The 22,320-nt window shown below is 49.7% G+C and overlaps 6 protein-coding genes across 6 annotated transcripts; 1 reads left to right on the top strand and 5 right to left on the bottom strand.

Annotated features, from left to right (window-relative positions):
- Positions 1 to 1,027: 1,027 nt before the first annotated feature.
- Positions 1,028 to 2,709, top strand: N7487_007227 (uncharacterized protein; the record flags this gene model as incomplete). Its single annotated transcript, XM_056874957.1, has 2 exons — positions 1,028 to 2,583; positions 2,667 to 2,709. The coding sequence occupies 2 exons, from the start codon at positions 1,028 to 1,030 to the stop codon at positions 2,707 to 2,709; spliced, it is 1,599 nt and encodes a 532-aa protein (XP_056727145.1).
- A 463-nt stretch (positions 2,710 to 3,172) lies between these two features.
- On the bottom strand, positions 3,173 to 5,780 carry N7487_007228 (Zn(II)2Cys6 transcription factor; the record flags this gene model as incomplete). Its single annotated transcript, XM_056874958.1, has 3 exons — positions 3,173 to 4,427; positions 4,489 to 5,219; positions 5,298 to 5,780. The coding sequence occupies 3 exons, from the start codon at positions 5,778 to 5,780 to the stop codon at positions 3,173 to 3,175; spliced, it is 2,469 nt and encodes an 822-aa protein (XP_056727146.1).
- A 638-nt stretch (positions 5,781 to 6,418) lies between these two features.
- N7487_007229 (uncharacterized protein) lies at positions 6,419 to 8,867 on the bottom strand (the record flags this gene model as incomplete). Its single annotated transcript, XM_056874959.1, has 6 exons — positions 6,419 to 7,091; positions 7,158 to 7,505; positions 7,564 to 7,740; positions 7,792 to 7,943; positions 8,002 to 8,610; positions 8,685 to 8,867. 6 exons carry the CDS (start codon positions 8,865 to 8,867, stop codon positions 6,419 to 6,421), a joined length of 2,142 nt encoding a protein of 713 aa, XP_056727147.1.
- A 797-nt stretch (positions 8,868 to 9,664) lies between these two features.
- ugp1 (UTP glucose-1-phosphate uridylyltransferase) lies at positions 9,665 to 11,818 on the bottom strand. The gene is made up of 3 exons (XM_056874960.1): positions 11,794 to 11,818; positions 11,475 to 11,612; positions 9,665 to 11,168 (listed from the first exon to the last, which is right to left on the bottom strand). The coding sequence occupies exons 2-3, from the start codon at positions 11,562 to 11,564 to the stop codon at positions 9,705 to 9,707; spliced, it is 1,554 nt and encodes a 517-aa protein (XP_056727148.1). The 5' UTR covers positions 11,565 to 11,612; positions 11,794 to 11,818; the 3' UTR covers positions 9,665 to 9,704.
- A 1,729-nt stretch (positions 11,819 to 13,547) lies between these two features.
- On the bottom strand, positions 13,548 to 18,283 carry N7487_007231 (uncharacterized protein; the record flags this gene model as incomplete). The annotated part of the gene is made up of 3 exons (XM_056874961.1): positions 13,548 to 15,160; positions 15,214 to 17,887; positions 18,077 to 18,283. 3 exons carry the CDS (start codon positions 18,281 to 18,283, stop codon positions 13,548 to 13,550), a joined length of 4,494 nt encoding a protein of 1,497 aa, XP_056727149.1.
- A 1,968-nt stretch (positions 18,284 to 20,251) lies between these two features.
- sti1 (Hsp90 cochaperone STI1) lies at positions 20,252 to 22,146 on the bottom strand (the record flags this gene model as incomplete). Its single annotated transcript, XM_056874962.1, has 4 exons — positions 20,252 to 20,404; positions 20,469 to 21,754; positions 21,825 to 22,018; positions 22,082 to 22,146. The coding sequence occupies 4 exons, from the start codon at positions 22,144 to 22,146 to the stop codon at positions 20,252 to 20,254; spliced, it is 1,698 nt and encodes a 565-aa protein (XP_056727150.1).
- Between the last annotated feature and the right edge of the window lie 174 nt (positions 22,147 to 22,320).

Here is a 22,320-nt window from a genome sequence, read left to right on the forward strand (position 1 = left end):
AAAACGTAAAAAATCCTACTTTTCATCACCTATGAGGCTCTCTTCAAATGTTTCCCAGAATGATTTTGGTATAGAAGCTACACCTTTCCGATTAAACATCGAGGGCGAGAAGGGAAAATGAATATGATAAGACGTTGAGTTAAGGTGTCCGCATTGTCTAATGACGGTGACACCAGAGCTTAGGCAAACGTTTAGATTAAAGTATCAATCATTAGTAGTGTAGTAAAACATATTTATAACGATCCCGGAGATCAAAACCTGGTGTCTGAATTGATCCGCCATACGGAGTATAAAAATCGTTCAAACCTCCTTTCTACGATTGTCGTTAATTTACCCTCTTCTCCCACGCAAAATTTCTAACCAGCTAAATACCTCACTAGTCAGTCACGTAACCTTTAGCCGATCTTAGCCAATTAAAAAGGTAAAAGCAGAGCGATATCAGAAGCTTTTTTAGAGCTGAATTTGTATATAACCTTGAAATATACATTCGATATATAGCACCGGGATTTAGCGATTACGCAACTATAACGATAATTTTCCCGTGCCTAAATTATATCGTCATAAATAGGTTTTACTGTAATTGAGTCTTCGGTGTCTTCGGTGTCTTCGGTGTTTGATGTTAGTCGAAGGGCTGGAGTACGCTGCGGTATAGGCGCCAGCTGCCAAACCCCTATTTCCGGTAAATGTTGGTACCTTGATGCCTGACTTAAGACCGGCAGAGGAATTAAAATACCTGGATTACTATGATACTTCCCTTAATCATCACTTGAAAGTATTGAAAATTTACAGTATATTATATCGGGCGGTGTAATGAGCAGTCAAGAACCAGGCCAAAACTAGGCATTAAGGCATCCATATTTACTAGAAATCGGGCTTTGGTAGCTAACGCCTATACCTCCGTCCCCCACTTCCGCTTTGGACTCCGAATGCGCCCCTCAGTCCCAAGTTATATATATATATATATATAAAGCCCAGATAAGTTTACCCAAAATAACCTCCATTTTTTTTAACATTTGTTACCTTCATCATGACTCGAGAAACTCTTGCATCAGTCCCAGCTAGTGACGAATACTATGACCTCAGCTCGTTTGGCCACACCATCACCACCACCAGCGCTGACGCCCAGATTTGGTTCAATCGTGGTCTGATATGGGTATATTCTTTCAACCACATGGAAGGCGCCTACTGCTTTGAGCAGGCTATTGCCCATGATCCTGCGTGCGCTATGGCCTATTGGGGCTTGGCTTATGCGGTTGGCCCAAACTACAACAAGCCATGGGAGACGTTTGACCAAGGGGATCTCCACACATGTGTGCAGCGAGGATATGATGCCTCACGACAAGCAAAGAAATACGCGGGAAATGCAACCCTACTTGAACAAGCTCTTATCGACGCGATCCAATTTAGATTCCCGACCAACCAGCCTGCGGCAGACTACCCAGCCCTGAACAAGGGCTATGCCGTAGCGATGAAACCAGTATATGATGAATTCGGAAGTGACTTGAATATTGCCACCCTTTATGCCGATGCCTTGATGAATATGGCCCCCTGGGCTCTATGGGATCTGTTCACCGGCAAGCCGAACCCGGCAGCCCCTACTATGGAGGTAAAAGCAGTGCTCGAGAAGGCGCTTGCACAGGAAGAGGATGGTGCATATCTCAACCCCGGGCTTCTTCACTTATACATTCACTTCATCGAAATGTCGCCCACTCCTGAGCTAGGTATCAATGCTGCGGATCATCTACGCGACCTCGTTCCCGACGCTGGTCACCTCAAGCACATGCCCACCCATTTGGATATTCTCATTGGCGACTGGCGGCGCTCTATCGCTTCAAACCATAAATCAACACTCGCCGATGACAAGTACTTCCAGAAGTCAGGTGCCAACAAATTCTATACTTTCTATCGGCTGCACGACTACCACTCTTTGATCTATGCAGCAATGTTTGCTGGTAAATCCAAGGTTGCCCTTGAGGCCGTCACCCGCATGGAATCCACCGTGCCTGAAGAAGTCCTTCGAATCCAGTCCCCACCTATGGCTGATTGGCTAGAGCAGTTCATGTCTATTCGCATACATGTGATGGTACGATTTGGCATGTGGGAGGAGCTGAAGGTAAAAGAGCTACCCCGGGATCAATCTCTGTATGCAGGCACCACTGCTGTCACCCACTATGCCAGAGGCATCGCATTCGCCGCCACAGGGGACGTAGCGTCAGCCAAAAAGGAACAGGAGCTCTTCCACCAAGCATGGGCTCGGGTTCCTATCACTCGTCGCGCATACAATGGTACAATTGTCGATGTGCTCCAGGTGGCTGGGGCAATGTTAGAAGGAGAAATCGAATACCGTTGCGCCAACTACGATAAGGCCTTCGAGGCTCTCCGTCGTGCAATTGACCATGAGGACAAACTGCCATACAGTGAACCCTGGTCATGGATGCAACCTGTTCGCCATGCGTATGCTGCACTGTTGATGGAGCAGGGCCACTTGGAAGAGGCAGCAAAGACATATCGCGCAGATTTGGGTATGGATACCTCAATCATCCGGCCGTGTCGTCATCCGAACAATGTCTGGTCGCTGAAGGGGTATCATGAGTGTCTAGTTCGTTTGGGGAAAATGGATGAAGCAGCTGTCATCGAGCAGCCGGTTAAAATAGCTCTGGCTGTAGCCGATGTCCCGATAAAGGCATCGTGCTTCTGCCGCTTGGATAATTCCCAGTCGCCACAGCTGCTCGATCAATACTCTTCAAATGAAAAGTGTTGCTAAAAGTTTGATCATTCTATGTTTCGGTTTCAACAACCAGGAGTACGGGCGACTATGTATGCCACGCGAGATATAACTCTCTCGTTGGATACTGCCTCACTGCAGGGATCACCATCTTCTCAAAACGTGTATACTAACAAGAATAATCGGCCGCTTATGTGGCCTTGTGATGTCTTTTTAGTGGTCTTTTTAATGGTCCTTTTAGGCATCCTTTTCATGTATATATAAAGGCGGTAAAAATGTATCCTTTATATAAAAGACTAATACAGGCCATATAAGCGACTGTTATTGCTTCATCGATCATATTCTCATCAATATACAACTAGAAACTAAAAAACACCACCTTCAAAATCCACCAATTCCTCAAACGCTTCCATCCCACTCCCACTATCATGACCATTATTTCTACTACTATCCCCCCCAATTCCCACTCGTATCCCCATTCTCATTCCCACTAGAACCCTTCTCTCTATCCTCTGCCAACCCCTCAAAACAACTCCCATCAGGCCACTCACTCAAATCAACCCCCAATCCAGGCGCAATCTTCCTAACAATCCCATCACAAATCAAAAATGCCCTCTGCGCCGCCGCATCCACAGAAGCAGTAGCATGAAGCCAAAACAGCGCCTTCCTCGTGGCCGAAACAGCCGTACCCAAATCCTTCTCCGCCAGCAGCGGGAAAACACCGACTCCCTGGGAAATGGGCGGCGTAGTAGGCGAAAGGAGTGAATCCACGCGGTCCGGACTGTTATATGTATGTTGTTCTGAATAATACGATAACCCCAGTAATAGAGCCGTAGTGGCCTGCATGAGGAAATGCAAGTAACTCCACCAAGGCGCAGCACGGGCAAGCCATGTCATATTCGGGTCTTCTGGGAGGACGGAGATAAGCGCACAGGAAGCTTGCAGACAATGTGTAGCCATTTCAGAGCGGAGTTTCCCGCGAGCGGTTGGTTCACCGGTTGGCAGGGCGTGGCGTGGGGATTGATGGATGTGGCTTAGACATGGTCTGCAGAGGGTTATGCGGGCGGAGTAGTAGTTCATTGCTAGACAGACTCTTTCGCGGATGAAAGGACCGGAAAAGTCGTCTAGTTGGAGATGGTTTATGTGCCAGGAGGTTGAGTTTGGGATGGTGAAGTAGTAGCATAAAGGAAGTTTTGAGAGCCACCGGTCCATTTGGAGACTGAATTTCTGGACGTAGTATTCTACTTGACGTGGGCCTTTGCGGAGGCCTTCGATGCTGTAGACTTTATTTATGAGGGAGTGGGTTATGAGGGTTAGGTCGATGAGGAAGTAGAAGAAGAGGGGTGGACAGGGTGGGCAGGTAGTTACCCATGCGGCGGAGTGGTGTTGGCTGGGAGCTTCGAAGAGGGTGGAGCGGAGTTGGGCTTGGCGGAGGGCAGGATCTTGAAGGAGGCATTTGGCGTCGGGTTGATCGAAGGCTTCTTCTTCGTAGGGGAGGGGTAGGGGGACGGAGCAGAGGCCTTCTCCGATGCAGGACGCGCGGCCTGTCATTGAAGTTATGAGGTGTTCGAGGTAGTAGATGGACCACCAGAGGCGGCCACGGCTTTCTTTAGCGGCGTCTTTGGTGCAGTCGTCTGTTAGACGGAGATTGATGCCGAGGGATAAAGCTGAGCGGAGGGCCATGTTGGAAAATTTGGATGCTCTGGGGATGGGGGGTTAGTATTATGGTATGGTGCTGGGGGAATGGGGAAATAGGATGCTACCGGTTCACCTGTCCCAGACAAAGCAGGTAAACTGCTACGAGGAGTTCGAGTTGGATCTGCTGCAGATCGGTGTGCTCGAATAGCACATTGCTGTGTAGACCGAGATGGCGTGCCCGGGTCAGGTATACTAGGTCTTCCTCGTCGGTGCGTTGGGGGTCATCTATGAGTCGACAATAGCGACACCCAATCGCAAAGATCATGTTCAGAATGGCCAGCCATTTCCGGGGTGGTTTCAATGCATTATCGAAAAACTTCTGATACTGGGAGATGAAGGTCATCTTCCGAATTGCACTGAACGTAGGATGGACGTTGGTCAGGTATGCATCGAAGTATCGATCTGCCAATTCCCGGGGGGGCACATCTAATGGGTCACATGGTTCAATCAATGGAATATCCAGACTGTCGAGATGATAATCCATCATCGAAGTAGGAATTTGCTTTTCCAATGACTGTTGCTGCTGCTGATCAACAGACACTGAATCACGGTGACTCTCCATGTGGAAAGAATTCGACACATGTTCCTGTGGACTCTTCATCCCCACAGCACTATCCAGCTTGCGAATCCAATTGACCTCTGAATTCTTCCCAAAGAAGCCCGCAGCACGGGTGTCCTCATTCCGATTGAGGTCTTCGTCAACCTGGTCGATAGCATCGAGTGAGCCGATAGATGTAGCGGAATCATCTGAGTCGACATGGTCTCTAGGGTTTCTAGGGGATTCCCCACTTTTGGACTTAATTTGCCAAATGACAAACAGTCAGAATCTGAACTCGGGACTTAAATCATGATATCTGACATTGCCTGGACATACCTTTAATGCTTTTTTGATCTTTCGAGCTGTAGGAGGGTCCACCTCGCTTTCTAACTCTTGAAGAAGGGCTTCGTATGCATCCACTCGCTTGAGCAAGGAGCCGAGTCGCTTCTGGTCGCGCACTCGTTTCACATCCTCGTATAAGCAGCTGTGGTGGTGATATGCACATTGTCCGCACGACGGTCGGATACCGTCACATTTGATCTTGCGCTGGCGACAAGGCTCACAGGCCCGCGCTGACCGTCGGCGCCCGTGTAGCAAAGCATCAGAACCGGCTAGGCGAGGGATGGCTACCTTTGGTGCGGTACTTCCTGATCCAGCTGCTTGCGGGACAGACATATACTGTGAATAGGCTTCGGCTGGGGCCTGAATTGGTGAAAAGGGAATAGGCGTGGGATATGGCTGTTGAAGTACAGCTCCGACATTTAATGGCATCCAGTCGTAGCCGTTGAAAGTGTCATCTTGATTTTCAAGATTATCCATATTCAATCGATCTCAATGTTCTGAATATAATTGAAATGAATATATATTAATGAGGTTGGAGAGAGGGGAGGTTACAAAAGTAGGCGGGACAAGCCCATGTCGAAAAATATTTCCAAAGAGAAACAGGGATCAGAGATTTGATTCGAATGTTTTGGTTTTAACAACTTTGGAAATTTCCCAAAATCTACCAAATATTCCCCAAATATGGGAGAGTCTCTCACCATGGACATGATATCCTCCTCGCCACTTTGGTGGGTCGATGAACTGGGGATTTGACGTCAGAGAACACCTTAACCGTCAACTTCTATAAAACACAAACACACCTATTAACTCCCAATCATCTAGGATTCTCCTATTATTTATTATCAATCATTGACCTGTCAGTAACTGTCTCATTCAAAAGTATTCTCCTTGTGTCACCTTGAATATCACCTTGAATATCACCCTGAACACCTCTGGACGAACTATATCTATGGAACACATACAACCGAGTCGCCACTCCATTAAGGCGAATTAAGGCGAAATGTGCCTGGAGACATATGACGCAGATAGAGAGATTACGACGATGACGATGCCAGTACATTGGATGTTGTGTCTCCATCATTTCCCATATCCCATTTTTCTTTTCTCTTTTCCTATCAACATCCAACAGGTCGATACCTCTCCCCCAAGACATCATCCTTTCCAAGACTAAGACTCTCATACCGATCCAACATATCCGAAAGTCCAAGTCCAGGATAATCCTGCAACCCCTTCGCATTCCCCTCCCCAATCCCATGATACTTATCCTTCTGGTTCAACTTCTCAAGCCCATCAGCATACTCATCGAACCGACTACATCCCCTCTCCTTCGACGCCTCATCAACCAAATCCTTCAATTCATCAGGAACAGCACTCGCCCCCCGAATCCGATACCCCTGAGCCTTAGCCCTCACCGACTGTCGGAAAATATGAAACAGATTCCTTCCCAGCGTAGACCGACTCGCGACAACACAGAACGCACTCGCAAGAGTGAGGAAATCCTCATCTAACACATCGAACGAGTCGTGCTCGAGCATCGTAAACAGCGCAAGGTTGATCGCATACATGGCGAACTGATGCACACGACCAACACCGAACTCGCGTCTGTGGAGACGCGTTAAGGATGCGATGCCGCGTGCCGCGCTCTGCGTTACTTCCCGCGCGTTGTATTTCGTCTCGGGGGTGTGGCGTGGTGGGCTTTCGGGTGTTTTGGGCTCGAAGGGGATGGGTGGGACTTCGTCTTCGGAGATGCAGCTGAAGAGGTTTATGATGAGGGCGTTGTAGCGCATTCTGTATAGGATAAGTATTTTGCTTTCTCGCTTTCGCTGACGGATTGATTTGGGAGGTTCTACTTACTTCAGTAAAATGATATGCGGAGCTGGTCTGTACCGCACATCAAAGTCCTCCGGGAGAAGCTCGTGCCAGCGACGAATACGGTCGTATAGATCCTCGCGGCTCTGGCGGTGGATGGGTCCGAGGGCAGTATTACTCCTATGGTCTGCGAACATGCTGCGGGAGATATCGCGCGCAATTGTCGACAGGTTGCATGCTTCGTCGAAGTACTGACTGAAGAATGACGGGCGTGGGTCACGGTGGGTTGGGTATGGTTGCCAGAGGGCTTGATCTTCGGATTGGTTGATATCAAGTCGGGCCATGTTGACGTGGTCTATCAGACTTGGCCGGAGGAAGGATGTATGGACCATTCTGGGGGTGTTAATATGAATTCGCGTCCGGAGGGTAAGTGTTAAGTGGGATCACTTACGTGTCAACGTTGAATAAACCCCAGGCTGTGCGCTTGCATGAGATATCCATGTCCTGAGATAATTCTCCCGAAGCCATTCTGGGTCCTGTACTGCCAACCAGACCCAATGCCTCACCCATCCGAATGGCCTGGTGCAGCATGATATATCCCAGATCGTCTTCGCGGGACATTGCATACCTGCCAATGTCAGAACATCCCAATCACCAGTCTCAAGATGTCTATACAAACCTCTCATACATCAACAATGTCCCCTGCAATCCCGCCAAACTAGGCTGCGAACTCTCCTCGCCCCTCAACCTTTCCGCCTCAGCAAGGAAATCACATCCTTTCGAAGAGATATCACCAGGAACAACATAAGCCTCAGAGAACTCAGAGAAGTACTAAATAAACCAATCAGCCACTGAACCAAAACACCCACCAATAAAGGAAAATACCCACACAAGCATTACTGAGCACCGCATTAACCAAAAACGGGCTACAAAACTCCGACCCAAGAACCCCCCTAGCCATATGCCTAACAAAAACCTCCTTATCCAAAACCGCAGCAAACGGCCAATCCCACGCAAAATACAACGAAACAAGATGCGACACCAAATCCGCATCAGCGGTAACCCTCGTCCAGGGCTTCGCAGGAACCTCGCAGGGTGCCGAATCACAAAGGAAATGTATATCCATAACCTTTCTTCTGAAAGTCGGACCTGTACCCTCGACATTGATAAGCTGGCGCATATCTTCGAGCTTCGCGACGGTTTCCTGTTTATGCGCTGTCGATGTTGATGTTGATGTAAGGGAAGCGAGTGTTTCGTTTATGTATGCGCGGATTTCGTCGGCGGGGGCATTGTGTCTGATTATGGTGAGTAGGTGTAGAGCGTCTGATTCGTTTGCTTCGCGGACGAGCTTGAAGAGGTCTGAGAGGAGGTCGCGGTGGTAGGAGAGTTCGTCTGCTGTTCTTTTTGCGGCGACGCGGCGGCGTTGGTCGAGGGATTCATCGAAGATGCAGACTCTTTTGAAGGTTTGGCAGTTTGCACAAGGGGATGTGCCGGAGCACTTGATTTGTTAGTTTGTTTTGGAATTGATATAGATGTGGATATACCTGTAGTATAGGAGTATATAAATCTCACCTTCCTCTTCGACTTCTTACAAGCCAAACAAGCAGTCGAAACCCTCTTCTTCCACGTCGCAGAACCCTTCCCTTCCTCGGCCGGTGGACTATCATTTTCAAGGTCATGTTCATGGTAGCTTTCGTGTTGGTCATCCTCCGAAAGTGAGGGACCTGGTACAAGACGGCGTTGATGCCCACTCATATTCCGACATGAGTGGGTGGACTTGGATATACTTTTGCGTTTGCTTTTTCGTTTTCTTCTGAATGCAGAATATAAAATGTGTGTTTGAAATATATAAACTAGAACGGTTCAAAATATGAATTTGTGAAGAAATGTATGTAAAAAAAATAGAATATGTCAGAAAAGACGAGATATACAGTCGAATATGTACTGTGGACAATATACAATAAAAAACAGAGTTGAAAATGTACAAGATCAGGAATGCATGTTGTGCAAGTGTATATCCTGTTTCAAATGATTGTAGGACGATCGATATACTTGAGATGTTCTGCTTGGGCAGGGTTTAGTAGGGCAAATGGATTTGTTTTGCCGCGAATGACGTTGAGAAGATATCATGGGGAACTTTTCCCCGCCTATTATTATTGAAGTTTATTTGCCTGAAGGCAATAGCGTATGTTTGCTTGGAGTTGAAGCTTGGATTTGATGTTATCGAGACTATATGTGAGGCGTTGGGGGAGTTCTTGGGGGTATATATCGAGTTGGTGGCGAAGAGAGACTTACATGAATAGCCATACAACTACACTATCTACATACATAATTGTTTTAATATATTGAACGAGTGAACTGGTAATGCATTGAGAATGGGGAGCAACATCATAGTACTTCGGAATCAAAGTCAGGTCTAGACTAAAAACCCATTAAGAAAGAAAGAAAAAAGACGCTGGATTATTGTAATGTAATACAAGTACTTCTTTTGCATACTCCATGGAATCCATAGCCTCGGATGTACCAGTTAAAACGAGTAAAAAAAAAGTCAAACGCTGCGGATCTGTGATCCACGGAAGAATCAGAAAACATCTAGTGCTCGAGGATTCTCAGGCTACCCTGCACAACACAGTTCTCAAGCACGGATCCAGGGGGAACGTCAATGGTGCTACCCTCGGAAGCGACAATGATAACAGTTCCCTTAAGGGTGACGTTACGGCCGAGGTTAACAGGTCCAGTGATAGTAAGGTGGTCCAGCTCGACGATGCGAGGAATACTGGTGATGCGCTTCTGGAAGTCGGAGACCTTCTTGAAGTCGGAACCGAGCTTGATGACGGGAACACCACCGAAGCGGTTAGGGTCCATGACCAGCTGGCCGTGCTCGAGACGGTACAGGTCAGACTTGACGACCATCAGATCGGAGCAGGTCTTGACGGGCAAGAAGCGGCGACGGGGCACGTTGACACCGTGGGCGTTCTTGAAGTGGCGGATGGCCGCACCGACGGCGGTCTCCAGCTGGTAGATAGCCTGATCGGCCTCGCCCTTCTTATCGGCGGGAATGGACTTCTCGTTGGGGATGATCTCCATCTCCAACTCGTTCTCCTCAACGACACGCTTAATGGCCTGGACGTTGAGCCAGATGTTGTTGGTGTTGAAGTACTTGAACTTCTTGATCGACTTGAACTCGTTGACGTGCTCCTTGGGCACCTGGGCGATCTCGAGCAGGCGGACCTTGCCGTCAGAATCGATAATGGTACCACCCTTGACGTCAGCCTTGGTCTTGTCAGTCAACTCCATGATGTACTCGGCCTGGGAGTCAACCATGTGCTGCAGGATGCGGAGATCAACCACGGCACCGAGGTTGTCGGCGTTGGACAGGAAGATGTACTCGATACCACGCTCGATCAGCTTGTCGAGAGTGCCGGAGTTGTACAGGGACTCGAAAACGTCACCGTGTCCGGGAGGGTACCAATCCTGGAGGGGAGAGTCGAAGCTCTTGGGGGCGGGGAGGAGCGAGTCCTTGATGATGCGGGGGTAGCGCGACTGGTTGAAAGTGATGATGTCGACGTTGTGGCCCTCGTACTTCTTGATAATGGACTGGGTGTCCTGATCGGTGTTGAAGGAGTTCATGAGGACGAAAGGCACGTTGACGTTGAAGCTACGGTTGAGGTGCTCAATCTGGCGCACGGAGAGATCGAGGAAGGACATGCCCTCACGGACCTCAATGACGGACTTGGGACCAACACAACCCATGGAGGTACCGAGACCACCGTTGAGCTTGACAACGGCGAGCTTGTTCAGGAACTCGACGGAGGCATCGGCACCGAGGTCATCGTAGCCAACAACCTGGGAAGGTTGGGGAGGGGCGATCTTGTCCCAGTTGACGGAGTTGCCCTTGGCCTTGTCGTTCAGGAAACGGCGGAACAGGGCGAAAAAGTTGTCCATCTCGGCCTCGAAGCGCTTCTTCTCGTTGGGGTCGGTGACGGTGTCACCGAGGGCGTTGAGGGCATTGCGCATTTGTGAGGCGGCGACGCTAGTGGAGGCATTCTCGAATGCCTGGTGGGAGGTTTCACGGGTCAGCTCTGGACCAAATGGGGGGGGCCAAGGTAGCCATTGTCAGGAGAGGGGTAGACACAATTGCCGGGGGGTTGAATACAAGCAGATTGGATGATTCGACAAATAGAGCAGGGGAGAACAGCGTGATGGTGAAGGGAAGAAAACAGAGGAACAAGTTCGTTCTCTCGTCTGACGCGTCCAGGAAACAACAAAACAATCCCCAAAAACAGTAGGAACGGCCAAAATAGCAAGAACGAAGCTTCGAGATTCGAGGATTCAGGGATTCACCGCCTGAAGTGAACTTACCATGTGCGACTGAGTCTTGCCATGGTGCTTTCCACCAAAAGCCTCGCTCTCGGGAGCCCGAAGGTGAGTGGGAAGAGCCTTGGAGCCCATTATGAGTTATAAGTTATGGGATATGGGTATGGATTCGAAGGGAACTGGCTATTATGAGGGAATATGATTGTCAGTGATAAGATTCCAGGCCAAAAAAGAGGGAAACGTGGCTCCATTTAAGCAGCTCAGAGCTGTCCAGAATGGCCAAACACCAAAAAAAGGAGGGGTTCATTATTGCCACTTGTCGATCCATTGGGATGTCAAGCTGCCGTCATAGGGTACAACTCACAGATCAATTCCTAACGGAAAATGCAAATAGGGAAGAGTAGAGGAAGAGTTCCAGATATAAAAGGAAAGGGAGAGGGAGAAAAGGGAGAGTGGGGGACCCCGTGATTTTATATTATTTGTTATTTGTGACCGGTTTAGGTAGGTTGGTTAGCTACTTTTATAAGATAAATATCCTAATAAGATAATAATTCATATAATATCCTAATTATATCTAGTACCTCGTACATATCTACATTCTCGTATTCCTCATCCTCTACCATATTCCAATTGCCATTCCCCTTCTCTTATCTCGCTCAGTCCTCCTTGCATCCCGATGTCGTCAGTTACCAGCCACTGACATGCCCACGGGCTAGAGCTCGGGAACTAGCACCTACAATACACAACACTATTAACACGATAGTACGGAGTAATAGTTTGACAGAATTATCACCTTAACCATCCAACCCATCAACTAAACCCTAAGACCCCTAAGCCCGGAGTACACAAGTCCAGTCCACAGTCAATCCAGACCCCTTTTCCCTCTCCACCTTAAAAGGGCTAGTCCCTATAGGATTCAGACCCCCACCAGATACAAGCTCTCATCCTCCTTTTTCGTCTTGTTTCAGTGTCGGTTTCAATGGTTTCGAACTTGGTTCCTAATTATATCAAATGCTGTGCTCTTCCAAGACGTGAAGATGCATAGGATGTTCACCTGACCTGTGTATTTCACAATATACAATATACAATAGAGCTAAGTTTGTATCACGAAGTACTCCCGTACTATTTTACTAAAATGTACAAGGTGAGGACCTGTCTAGACACATTGGAAAGCCCAGAATGCAAGTAGAATTTTCTCTTTACTAATATTCCCTATGTTCCCTATTAACACTACAAACAAATACGATTGCCAATAATATCTCTCCTTCAACTCCGTGATTCTTCTAGCCTAATATCCTGCTGGACTTCTTAAACAAAACTCCGGTCAAAGTGGCAACAGTGGGACAAGCAAATTATCGTCTCCACCACGCCTCTTCCCTAAATAAATGAGGCTAATATATTCCGTACCGCTGAAGGGATCTAAAAATAAGATCCAACCGAATAAAAACTACGGAATACTCCGTACACATCTCAACAAATCCAGATCCCTAACACTGTCATTGACAAGTCATTGACAAGTCATATATCTACACCTCACGTACTACATTCTAAGAGGCCTAAACGTCAAAGCGCAGATCACTCAGGGCTGTGCAAACCAAGTTTCAAAGGAAAAAAAAAAGATTCTGGAAAAGAAGGGCCCGAGACCAAATTTTTTTTTTTTTATTTTTTTCTAATATAAAGAAGCTAAAGCCACGAGAATGTGACAAGAATACCAAATATAAAATGTCAGTATGCCCTCGTCGGGAGCCCCTTTAAGATTCCAAAGTGAGACATTGGGTCTGAGGTCTTAGACTCAGCCTTGTTTTCGGCTTTTTTGGGGTGGCGTGAACTATTGATTCTCGACTTGACTATTTTTACTCGGCTATTTTAAATTCTGTCATCTCCATGCTACGTGGGATATGTCTCAAAATGTCCACCATCTCAACAATTGAATTCATATTGATAGGGAGAAAAAAATGAGAAAAAAAGGATATCACAACAAAACACAAAAAAAACAAAAAACAAAAAACAAAAACAATTAGTAACAAGGGAAAGCAGTTCATATTTTCATATACTCTTCAGCCTCAATAGGCAAAGCAATTCCAAAACGGATAATAATAAGGGAGAAAACATAGTGATTTAAACACCGCTAACAGATCGCTTACTCAAGAAGCTGCGACGGGGCATCTTTCTCGAGTCAGGGCTACCCGGACCATCAGTGGGTTCGGGAGTACCAGCGGTCGAGTGCGATGTAGTAGGTCTCAAACCACCATCTGAAAGCACAAAGCTGGAACGAATAGTGACGACACCATCGCCAACAGTAATGGCCTTATCCTGGCCGGCGACAGAACCCTGGTCATCAACGAAGAACGGCGCTTCACCGAGGGTAGCATCCGAGCCAAAGGTGGCGTGGTTGACGACACGGACCTGGTACTGAGCGTCGGCGGTGGTGTTGGGCACGCGGAAGGAGTCGTCAAAGGTGACGGTACCGGCAGAGTTCTTGTGCGCCTTGGTCTTGTGGACTTCCTTGGAGCCCTTGGAACCCTGGGCCCGGATGATGACGCGGAGATTGGCATCGGTGGGGAAGTTCGCAGCGGAGACGATGGTGATGTTGGCGGAGCCCTTCTCACCGGAACCGCCACCGCCGAAGACGCTGAGACGATCACCGAACTGCGAGGCTGTGCTGCGGTTGCGGCTGTGTTCCTTCTGCGGGGTGCCGGGGGAAGGGGACCCGTCGACGAGGGAGGCGGCTGGGGTGAGACGGTCGCCCCTGACGTTGTCAGGTTCCTCAATGCTGTTCATGATGGAGGCGGTGTCTTCGCCTTTGTCTTTGTGGATGCGCGACATGAGGCCGTGCTTCAGGAAGGAGGCGCCGCGGACGACGTTGCCACCGACGAAACCAACACCCTTAACGGGGGCGCCGACGATCTTGCCGGGGACAGCGAAGGTGCCGGAGAAGGTGGAGGAGCCTTGGCGGGCGCGGATCACGTAGGTAGGTTTGAAGAGCAGGCTCAGACGAATCGCGCCTGATTTGCCGTCAAGAGGAAGGGTAACTTCCTTGGCCTGGAAGGGCTCAAGAGCTTCCAGGTCGATGGGCGTGGCACCGAGGAAGTCAGCCTTGTCACCAAAGTCCCAGTCGTACACATCCACATGGAAGTTGGCACCAATGCGGGATTTGATGGGGACCTCGAAGTACTCGTTCCAGGCCGGGTGCAGGGTCTTCTTCTGAACCTTGGTCTTGAACACAGTCTCGTCGTCCAAGCGGAACTTGCAGAATGGGTCGCTGAATCCGTTGCGGTCGGCAGCGGGCAGCTCGGCGGCATCGTGGACGTCAACGCGCAGGGTACCCATGTTGTTGATGCTCTCCGTGGGGTCGAGCTTCATTTCCGTCGGAATGTACCGGGCGCTGACGGTGACCTTGCTCACCTCGCCGGATGGGGAGCGGAGGACGAGCTCGGTGGGTGTGTACAGCATACGCATCAGTGTGGGCAGCGTGTCACCAGTCAGCTTGGCGACTGTGTGCTCTTCGCTGGAGTCCTTGGGATCATCCTTGCTAACTAGACGCAAAGTGATCTTGGAGAACTCGAGCTCGCGAACGAATGCCTCGCCGACGTCAGTGAACTTGGCGGTCGTGGTGTGGATCTTAGATGAGACATATGCGGGGAACATGTAATCGTCCATCAAGACCTCCAACTGGACGTGGGGAACGGCCAGCTGGCCCTCGTGGAACTTGAACACAATGAAACCGGATTCTATAGTCAAATTAGCTTTGTACAACTGCCGTGAATATCGAAGCAAGACATACCATATTTAGGGAGATCCTCCGCACTGATGAAAGTGCGGGGAATGGACTTGACGGAACGAACAGACGCAGTCTCAGACAGGGTACCATTGATTGGGCGGGATGTAGTGGTTTCCAGACTGGTGCGGCCGTTAGTAGCCGGCTCGCCATTGGTAGTTCCGTTAGTGATGGGTGTAGCGCCGTTAGACAGAGCCTTGGACGTCTTGGAAGCCTTGGAGTCAACGCTAGCAGACTTCGCGTGCAAAGCCTTCTTCGGGAATTCAGTAGAGTCCGGACCAGGAGTAGCAGGGAGGTCTGAGGATTCCTCCTCCTCCTCAACTTCATCCTCAGGGTTGATGACAGGCACAGACGGGAAGAAGGAAACGTTGTAGTGAAGTTCTCCCTTGGCAGCGCCACCGCTAATCTTCAGACTGCTGGTGATATCCTGCTTCTCATCGTCGATCTCGTATTCACCGCTCTCGGTCTCGCGAACAAAGTCGGAGGCATTGAGGTCACACCAACCAAGAGTTCGGTCCTTGTTGATAGTCTCCTCATCCATGACTTCCACGGTCAGCTTCTCGCGTGCGCTGCGAATAGGCACGTAAACGACCTCGTCCCATTCGGGGTTGAGGTTGTTACGGAAAGTGACAGTGCGGCCACGGGTGACACCGGAAAGCAACACGCGAGCGTAGGGATCAGACTTGCCCATGGCTTCCAGGTTGCGCAGGTTAGACGCACGCTTGAAGTGGAAACGCATGACACCGATGGGGTCAATGTAGCCAGCGCTGCCAATGCCGCCCAGGGCGACAGGCTTCCACTGGAGAGTCAACTTGACACGACCGTCCTTGGCACCGTGAAGATGGAACCACTGCTGGCCACGCTCCATCATCTTCAGCATATCGTTCATCTTGATCTGGTAGCGGCCGATAATGGGATCCTGCATGATGTCACGATCATCCTTGAGAATAAGACCCAGACGAGCGTTCTTTCGGTCTGTGACGAGGAATTCCTTGGAGGCATTCTGGAAGATGGGGTTGTTGGTGCGCTTGAGCTTCTTCGTAATGTGAATCTCCTTTCCGTTGAGAAGGAGGACACCGTAAGGGTTCAGCTTGCCAACCAGACTCTTGCTTCCGTCGAGGTCCTTGGCCTGCTCCACGGTGAACTGAGCGATACCGGTGTTAACTTCAGGGGCAGGTTCAGCCTCGCCAGCCTCGTTCTTCCGTCCCTCGAGAACGGGGAAGAAGCGGATATCGGCTTGGATGGCACCGCGGTGGCGGCCACTGGCCTGCACTTCCAGATAAATACCCTCGTGGGAAGGCTCCTGCTCGAGTTTGTCCAATGCGAAGCTAGCAACACCCATTTCCTTATCCTTGCGGTACTCGTTCCAATCGTATGCAGCAATAGACAGGGCATCGGAGAAGGAGGTAATGATCACATAAATAGTCTCGTTCCAGCGGGGGCTGTCGGTATCATGGACGATCTTCGTACGGCCGAGCTCATTGCGGTTGTTCAAAGACACCACAGCGTACGGATCAGGAGTACCAGAGAACTTATCGGGGTTCTTGAGCTGTTGAGCACCGTGCAGAGTAATCGCGACCACACCAATAGCCTGGTCGACGGGGTTTCCAGCAAGCATCTTAGCAATCTCAATCGGGAAGACGTTCGGATCGTACATCATGGGCTGCAAGTTGGCGTGAATCTGGTCCTTGATGAAGGACTCCAGACCGGGGATGAAGTTGATATCGAATCCAAGGTGATCACCACCGAGGGGCTTGCAGACGTAGTCGAATTCGGGCTTGTCCAGGAAGCAGACATCCACGCGCTCAATGTGGGGGAAGGGAATTTGAAGCTTGACCTTGACACGCATCAAGCCCGTGCAAGCCATATCCTCGACAATCACGTCGAGGCCCTTGCTCACGACACCCTTACCGACACGAACCTCCAACACAACCTTGGGGTTGATCTTGTCCTTTGTCTGGCGCGCAGTCAGATCCGTAATGTCATTGGGCGTGAAGCTGAACTTCCAGTCCATGATGACGGTATCAGGGTCAGTCTTGGGGTAGGTCTTAACGTGCTCCAGGCGAGGAGGCTTGGTACCGAGGACGAAGGTCTTGAGACGCAGGCTATCCAAGAATGCCGGGGTGGAAGTACTAAGGACCTGGTCGACGGTGTTGATGATAGTGTCGCACAGAACGGGGGCGTAGATAGGCCAGAACTTGACGAGGAAGCTGTTGATCCACTCCAGACTCTCAGTGTCGGTCTCGAGGCGCTGCTTGGACATTTCACGGCTAATATCATCGCGGAAGTTCCGGCGCACTCGTCGAATGGAGGTGCGGTAGTAGGTGCTGCATGCTGCCATGACCATAAGAACCCAACCCACACCACCACCTAGCACGGCGACCATCCACGAGGCCAAGCAGGCGAAGACGATAATCCCAGAATTGTGGTACCAATCACCGAAGAACTTATCGGGGATTCTCCCCTCCAAGAACGTCTCGTGATCCAGCAATGTACCTTCATTGGCCAACTCCGCTGCCTGCTTCTCATCGACGAACTTCGGGGCCCAACCTGTTCTGTCGCGCGCCCATCGAAGATCCTCGTCGAGGGGCTTACCCGCACTCTCTCGTGTGGCTTCCTCGGCCATAATGGCGGTCGCAGACTCCGGTGGAGGGAGCTCATAGTCTGCTTTGCCATCGGTCTACGTAGGGTTAGCATGGAAATCGCGATCGCATCGAGAAACACCCATTGAGTCCCACCTTATCCGTAATTACAGCAATACCCTTCGGGTTATGGGGGGTGGTGGAAATCAGGCGGCAATCGCTAAAAGACACAGCAGTTAGCACGGTGATTGCGCCGGAACGAAACTCGGGCATTATGCGATACACACCCCTTTGGCAGCATTAGCCTTTTCTTCAGGCGAGGCGTCGGGGTCAAATTGGTATGCCGCAGCACCAGCTTGCTGGGCTTCCTTAACGACCTTTTCCTCGACGATTTCCGGATTAACGCTTGACTGCGGGTCCTTTTGCAATTCCTGGGCAGTCTCGATGGTAGCCTCCATCTTGCTCGCTGTGTTCTCCGCGTCGGCGGACGCCATATCGCCGGTTGGTTGTTGTGTTCAGGTCGGGGGAATTGGGAGAGCCGGGGATGTTCTGGAGGTGGTCAGATTGGATCCATGGGTGGGCGGATTGGGTGAGGGGGAGGGGAAGAATGTTGGCTTGCAGACAGTCTACATTTGAGTAACGTACCAGGGAATAGGGCGTGGAGGTCGTAGTCGGGATGACCTGTGTTTATTGTATACCAAGGTACGAAGTCCTTGATTTACAGAGAGAAAGAAAAGAAAGAGAAAAAACAAAAGAGAGGAGTGGACCGACAGGCAGAGCTGTTACCCAGCCGCTTGCGTCAAGGGGAACTGTGGCTGGGATTCTTACGATACATGGAATATTACCATTACATACCTTATAAAATGTATGTACGGAGTAAATTATGATTTATTATTTTCTTGAGTATATATTAATTCCAAGTCCAATAAAAAGAAAGAAAAGAGTAAAAAAAGGGGAGATCGGAAGCTCCCAGGTCGATCGAAGATCAGTGACGTACGCCGCCCTGGATCAGATTCCTTTCATTTTTAGGATTCTCTGGGATCTACTTGGATCTACCTATGAGTGTATCAGTCAATGGGTGTGTTAGTCTATAAGGATGTATAAATTACTCCGTATCTATTCAATTGTTCCTGTAGAATGTCAATTGAGGGGAGTAATTGACTAAACTCCGACTATTAGATTCGACCCGAGCTTTGAGCACCGCCACAGAGGGTCAAAAGAGGGTCAATGAGGGATGAAGAGGGTCGATAATTCTTTTCCCACGGTTCTTCGTACATCTTCTTAGGGTTTGAAATTATTTCTTGGCTTCCCCTTTTTTTGCGGAGATCTTTATTTCATATTCGCCTCTAGATGTACGGAATACTTAGTTGAGGTGGCTATTATGTATCCCAGCCCTACCACTCTAGGCAACGAGATATGCTACATTTTGGGGAATCTGGGCTCTGTATGCTCTGTATGCTCTGTATGCCGTACTAGTACGAAAGTATGGTATGTTTTCATTGCCAAAGTACTTTCAAATAACCAACAATCTCGAGGTACACGTGGCATGCATCCAGAATGTAAGAAAAAAACCCGGTCACATCGCACACTATCGACGACACATCGTGCCCTATACCCGATTAGGTAGATCGGCCTAAGCTCTATCCACCAGGTTTGAAGATGGAGACTGGGTTTTCTTTACCGAGGAACCTCTACGGAGTACTCCGTCACGGAAATCGGATATGGTACAATAATATACGGACTAAAAGTACATGTGTACGTACATATATATGTATTAAATATCATGATAGACAAGCCAAGTGCTGCATGATAAATTGATCTATCACATCTAGACTGGCCCTTCTGAGAGGTTATTTCCACTGTGTATTGTGTATTGTGTGTTTTGTACTCCGTACTCTGTACTACCTAGGTACAATATAAAAGCAAAACCTATGTTGAATTCCTCAATGGCGATGTTATGATTGGATCGATAAAGTAGTTTGGTAAGATCTTCTCATTTTCTGACTGGAAACCCCCCACTCTCATCCACTTGAGTGGCGTTTTTTTTTCCTTTTTTTTTTTCGTTTTCACTTTTTCGGCTTACGAACTGCCCAGATAAAGTCAACGGGTCCGAGCTGAGGCCGAGGTAGGACACGATTAATGTCGGGGCTGGTATCTCTTCTCCGTTGACGGAATACAGAGTATATATTGTACAATTTAATTCCGGCCGAGATATATATTTATGAGAACTGATTGATATAGTTGCAACAACAATGGCAATGTTACATATTGTTTGCAGCAGTCTAATACACAATCTAGGTACTGTATGTACTTACTATATGTACTCACTATTAATATTTTCAAGTTCAATGCATGGAAGCAGAATGGAATTTTAGCAATATGGAACTAAAAAATATGCTGGTCAAGATATATCGTGTCAATTCGTATTCAATTCCCTCGAATGCTCTACACCCTCAAAGCATTTACCGCCCCATGCGGATAACACCAGCAGCCATCAGCTTCTGGATCTTCATCCGCACCTGCGAGTTCTTCATGTGCTCCTGCAGCGCAGCCGGATCGCTCTTAGCCTGCTGGAGAATGCTCTGCATAACGGGGTCCTGGAGGACGGCCATGATCTGGAAAAAAGGTTAGTATACTTCATGCTGAATAATCCTATTTGGAGAGCAGATCAAATCTTACCTCGGGGTCATTTTGGATACGAGCCATGGTCTGCTCCTCGGTCTCACCAGCGCGAGCGCTGAACTGGGCGTCCAGACACTTCTGCTGCTGCTGCTCGATCTCGCGAGCGTGCTTGCCGTCATCGTGGTCGGCAGCCTCGGTGAAGGTATCCAGGGCGCGGTTGTATTCCTTCATGGCGATCAGGGCAGCACCCTTGCGCATGTACGCGCGGATGAACTTGGGATCGCGCTTGATGGCCTCGTCACAGTCCTGCACGGCACCGGGGAATGCCATCAGCTTGATGAGGGCGGCGGCACGGTTAGAGTAACCACGGGGGTCCTGGGGGGCACGCTTGGTCATCTCGGTGAAGGCGTCAACGGCACCGGGCCAGTCACCTTCCTGGAACTTCTGCTGGCCGAGCTCGCGGGCCTTCTCGGCCTCGGCAGGGTCAATGTAGGCGTTCTTCTCGGTCGTGCTCTTGGTCTTCTCGGCATTGCGGAGCTTGGTCAGGGTATCAGGGGTACGGTGCTCCATGAGAGACTTGTTGTAGAAATCAATGGCCTTGGCGAGGTCACCGAGCTTCTCGTATGAAGAACCAATTCGAGTGTAGGCCTTGGCCATCAGCTTGAAGTCGGCGCGCAAGTCGCGGCCCTCCTCGACGGCCTTTTGGCAGATCTCAATTGTGCCTTCGTAATCGGCCTTCTCGAACTTGGCGGCACCAATGTTGTTCAAGTAGGTGATGTCCTTGTAGAGGTCCCAGGCCTTGTTGTAGTGCTCAATGGCCTCATCGAGCTGCTTCTTCTTGTAGAAATCGTTTCCAATCTTCTTCTCGGCATCAGCAGCCTCCTTGGCCTGCTTCTTGGCGAGTGCCTCCTCATCGACTGGTTCGGGTTCCGGGGTGGGCTCCTTCTTGGGCTGCGAGGTGCTGGGGGTAGCAGCGGGGGCAGGGGGCTCGGCTCCCTCGCCACCAAAGTTCATATCAATACCGAGAAGCACACTCATGACCTGTAGGAAGCGAGGGTCGCGGATCTCCTCTCCAACACTGTTAGGGTTCTGTTGGATCTTCTGCAGCTTAGCCATGAACTCAGCATCTCCCAGCAGGGAGGCGGTCTTGGGGTTGTTGGCCAGCTTCTGGAACAGAGCCGGGTCGTTGAACATGCCACCGAGACCTCCAGTTGGGTCTCCGCTGACACCATCTGCGGTAGCCTCCGCGTTGATGGCGCGCTGGGTTGCTTCCAGACCGGACTTGGCCTGTGCGTTGCCAGGCTCGATCTTCAGGGCCTCGTCATAGGCATCGTGGGCAGCCACTGCTGTCAGTTAGCACCTTGTCACAATACAGGTTGTTCCATCACTTTGTGCGCAACTAGAATAACATACAAAGATCTCCGAGACCGCGGTACGCAGCACCCTTGCGGGCATGGCCCTTGGACCAATCGGGCTTGATCTCGATCGCCTTCTCGGCATCTTCGAGAGCTTTTTGGTATTCGTGCTGGGCGGTGTAGACGGCGGAGCGGTTGGAGTAGAGAATGTGGTTTTCAGGTTCGATGGCAAGGGCCTGGGAGAATTTCTCGCTGGGGTTTTATCAGCTTCTGCTTTGACGGAATCATAATGTTGAAAGGTGGGGTAGCGCGTACACAGCAGTGGAATAGTCCTTAGCAGAGAAGGCCTTGTTGCCCTCTGCCTTCAAAGCGTCAGCCATTTTTGAGTGATATGCTAAATTGCTCAAAAAAAGGAGTAATGCAGATCAAAAACAAGACTACGAGGAACTGAAAGTGCTGAGGTCATGAGCTCAATCGGCCGGAGCTTCTCGAAATTTCCGTTGGAGTCTACTGCCTCAGGCATCATAAATTTAAGCCTCAGGCAACAGACACCT

This window comes from Penicillium crustosum (assembly GCF_028827405.1).
Source record: "Penicillium crustosum strain IBT 35664 chromosome Unknown utg000003l_segment0_segment0, whole genome shotgun sequence".
NCBI lineage: Eukaryota > Fungi > Ascomycota > Eurotiomycetes > Eurotiales > Aspergillaceae > Penicillium > Penicillium crustosum.